General features: G+C 41.6%; 1 protein-coding gene across 1 annotated transcript; it reads right to left on the minus strand.

The window, feature by feature from the left end:
- Positions 1-783: 783 nt before the first annotated feature.
- Positions 784-2,735, minus strand: LOC122493764 (zinc finger protein 420-like). The gene is made up of 2 exons (XM_043598356.1): positions 2,475-2,735; positions 784-2,391 (listed from the first exon to the last, which is right to left on the minus strand). Exons 1-2 carry the CDS (start codon positions 2,685-2,687, stop codon positions 1,249-1,251), a joined length of 1,356 nt encoding a protein of 451 aa, XP_043454291.1. The 5' UTR covers positions 2,688-2,735; the 3' UTR covers positions 784-1,248.
- Between the last annotated feature and the right edge of the window lie 705 nt (positions 2,736-3,440).

Below are 3,440 nucleotides of genomic sequence, written 5' to 3' on the forward strand. Positions count from 1 at the left end.
AAGCTTTAAAACCTTCTCAGGAACAATACTCAAGATTGGGTCTTTAGAACTCACTCCCCTATAAGCAGGAGTCCTCTCTACATTATCCAACCAGGCTTTCACTAGGACGTCAACACTTGTTACTTCTAATTAAAGTCCTACGAGTATTCCAAATATTCCCGTTAGGACCTATCCAAAGGGAAAGGTGTTGAGTCCAAGATTCCAGTTGCTGATGGGGTCTGGTGGTGGGATTTCAGTCAAGGAGAACCGTTCCCCTTTAGTTCCCCATTTAGTAACTGTCTGTAGCGCAGGATGAAGAAAATGAAAAATACAAGGCTCCCAGTATCTTAGGAGTCCTCTTAAGCATATGGGAATCCTTCTGGAGACCTCCCTTTTGCCTTTCCCTCCCCTGGCTGCATAGTCACTCTTCACAACCCCACTGTGGATCTTGGTGCCCACAGGTCCTCTCTTTGTGTTATAATAAAACAAACCTTTTTGCACCAAATAATAAATGCAAAAAAAACAGAGAATGGATACGAGGCCTAAATAACTTGGAAAGTTAAAAAAGCAAGGGGAGAGCAGTCTTGCTTTGTAAAATGTGAAAAAGATACTCTTTAAAATATACTAGACATTACAGGACAGGGAAACAGCCATCTAAAAGTGGTATTTCTCCCATTCAGATGGGGCTCCCAAATATGGGCCGATGATCCTGTGGAAGTCAACAGCATGAGTGGTGAAAAGAATGAGGCTGGAGCACTATTAAAGGGCTTCCCAGATTCTTTGTGTAAAATCATCTGTATAACACATTCTCTGACAAGAAATCAGGGATCAGCATTGGCTAAAGTCTTGCCATATTGTTTATTTGGGTATTGTTAATCCTCAATGTGGATTCTGTGATGTGGAGTAGCGTTGAGCCCTCCTTAAAAGTTCTCTCACAGTGTTGGGGTGCCTGGGTGGCTCAGTCAATGAAGCATCCAACTTCACCTCATGTCGTGATATAGCAGTTTATGGGTCCGAGCCCTGCATCAGGCTCTGAGATGTCTGTGCAGAGACCTCGGAGCCTGGAACCTGCTTTTCATTCTGTGTGTGTGTCTGCCTCTGCACCCTCCCACTCATTCTATCGAAGAAAAACTTTTTAAAAAGTGGGGAAAAAAATTCCCTCACAATCTTAAACTCTGTAACATTTGCTCCAAGATGATTTCTATAATCTTGAATAAAGGATGATTGGTGGTTAAAGCCTTTTGCACACGTTACATTGGTAAGGTTGGCTCAAGTATGAATTCTGTGATGCTGATGAAGTTCTGAGCATTTGGTAAAGCCCTTGCCACATGTCTTACATTGGTAAGGTTTCTCTCCAGTATGAATTTTGTGATAGCCATTAAGGTTTGACTTAATCCTAAAGGCTCTGCCACAGTGTTGACATTGGAAAGGTTTCTCTCCAGTATGAATTCTGTGATGGTCATTGAAGTTTGACTTCAACCTAAAGGCCTTCCCACATTGTTGACATTTGTGAGGTTTATCTCCACTATGAATTCTCTGATGCTGACTAAGGGATGCTTGCTGGCTAAAGTCCTTGCCACATACTTGACATTTGTAAGGTTTCTCTCCAGTATGAATTACATGATGCTGAGTAAGTGTTGTTTGCTGGCTAAAGACCTTTCCACATTCTTGACATTTGTAAGGTTTCTTTCCTGTATGCATTCTGTGATGCCGAGTAAGGGATGATTGCCGCATAAAGGCTCTACCACATTCTTGACATTGGTAAGGTTTCTCTCCAGTATGGATTCTGTGATGCTGAGTAAGCCTTGAGGGTAAATTAAAGGATTTGCTGCATTTGTTACATTGGTAAGGTTTCTGTCCGGTATGAATTCTGTGATGTTGAAAAAGGGTTGAGTATCTGCTAAAGGCCTTACCACATTCTTTACATTTGTAAGGTTTCTCTCCGGTATGAATTAGGTGATGTTGAGTAAGCTGTGAGTATGCTTTAAAGGCCTTGCCACATTCTTTACATTTGTGGGGTTTCTCTCCAGTATGAATTCTGTGATGTTCAGTAAGTCGTGAGGAAGAGTTAAAGGCTTTTCCACATTCTTGACATTGGTAAGGTTTCTCACCAGTATGGATTCTGTGATGCTGAGTAAGGGATGATTGGTAGCTAAAGGCCTTGCCACATTCTTGACAGTTGTGAGGTTTCTCTCCAGTATGAATTCTGTGATGTCGACTAAGGGATGATTGCTGGGCAAAGACCTTGCCACATTCTTGACATTTGTAAGGTTTCTCTCCAGTATGCCTTCTGTGATGCTTAGTAAGGGATGATGGGTGGCTAAAGGCCTTGCCACATTCTTGACATTTGTAAGGTTTCTCTCCAGTATGCATTCTGTGATGCTGATTAAGGGATGATTGCTGGTTAAAGGCCTTGCCACATTCTTGACATTGTAAGGTTTCTCTCCAGTATGTATTCTGTGATGTTTAATAAGGTATGAGTGCCATTTAAAGGCCTTGCCACATACTTGACATTCGTGAGGTTTCTCTCCAGTGTGGATTCTATAATGCTGAGTAAGAAATGATTGCTGGCTAAAGGCCTTGCCACATTGTTGACATTTGTAAGGTTTCTGTGCAGTACGGATTCGCCTGTCTGAATGGAGTGATGACCCATCATTAAAGGTTTGACCACCTTCTTCACATTTGTCAATTTTCTTTGCAGTATGCATTTGCTGATGTTGAGATAGTGTCGAGTGCCTGTCAAAGGTTTTGCCACATTCCTTGCCAATGTACCTTTTCCCTCCAGTATCACTTGTCTTATACATATTTAGGCTTAATGATTGATTAAACATGTTCCCAGATTCATTATATGTGTATGGGTTTCCACCCCCATGAAGCCTCTGATGATCAGCAATACTGGAGGACTGCTTCAGAGCTTTCCCACATTCATCATGTTTAGAAGTAATTTCTCCCCTCTGTGTACTCTTACTATTGGTATATTTGGAGTTTGGATAAAACACTTCCTCACCTTTATTAGATTCAAAATGGTTTTCTTGCAGAGTCCTCAGACGTTTGCTAACATGAGAGCCCTGGTTAGACTGTGTCTCAGATTCACTGTATTGAGCCAGTGTAGCTCCATTGAAAATGCTCTGGAAATGTTGCAGGGTCACCTCCTCTGTGAAGCACCTCCCAAATTGAGACGTCCTAGGCCTTTTATCTTCATTTTTGAATCTCTGAGTTTTAGAACTATTTGACTGAAAGGTCAATCCAATCCCACTTTCACAATGGTTCACAGCATTGTTTTCAGTGTGGATGAGGTAACTTTCCAAATGTTCCAAATTTTCTTTGCACAAATATGTATGTTTGCATGTTTGATTGGAACTTCTGCTTACAGATGCACACTGCTTTGCACAAATAGTGGATGTAAAAAGGGGGGTTTTCCAAGATGTTTTATGTCCTTCACCACTTGGGGCCATGAGGTT

Source organism: Prionailurus bengalensis, chromosome E2 (genome assembly GCF_016509475.1).
Source record: "Prionailurus bengalensis isolate Pbe53 chromosome E2, Fcat_Pben_1.1_paternal_pri, whole genome shotgun sequence".
In the NCBI taxonomy this organism is placed as follows: domain Eukaryota; kingdom Metazoa; phylum Chordata; class Mammalia; order Carnivora; family Felidae; genus Prionailurus; species Prionailurus bengalensis.

Bases quoted from the DNA above. Each gene is read 5' to 3' on its own strand.
- LOC122493764 (XM_043598356.1), bottom strand. From the start codon at position 2,687: ATGCATACTGCAAAGAAAATTGACAAATGTGAAGAAGGTGGTCAAACC. The intron at 2,392-2,474 runs GCCTTTAAATGG...GAATGTGGCAAG, and splicing joins AATGTCAAGTATGTGGCAAG to GCCTTTAACCAGCAATCATC.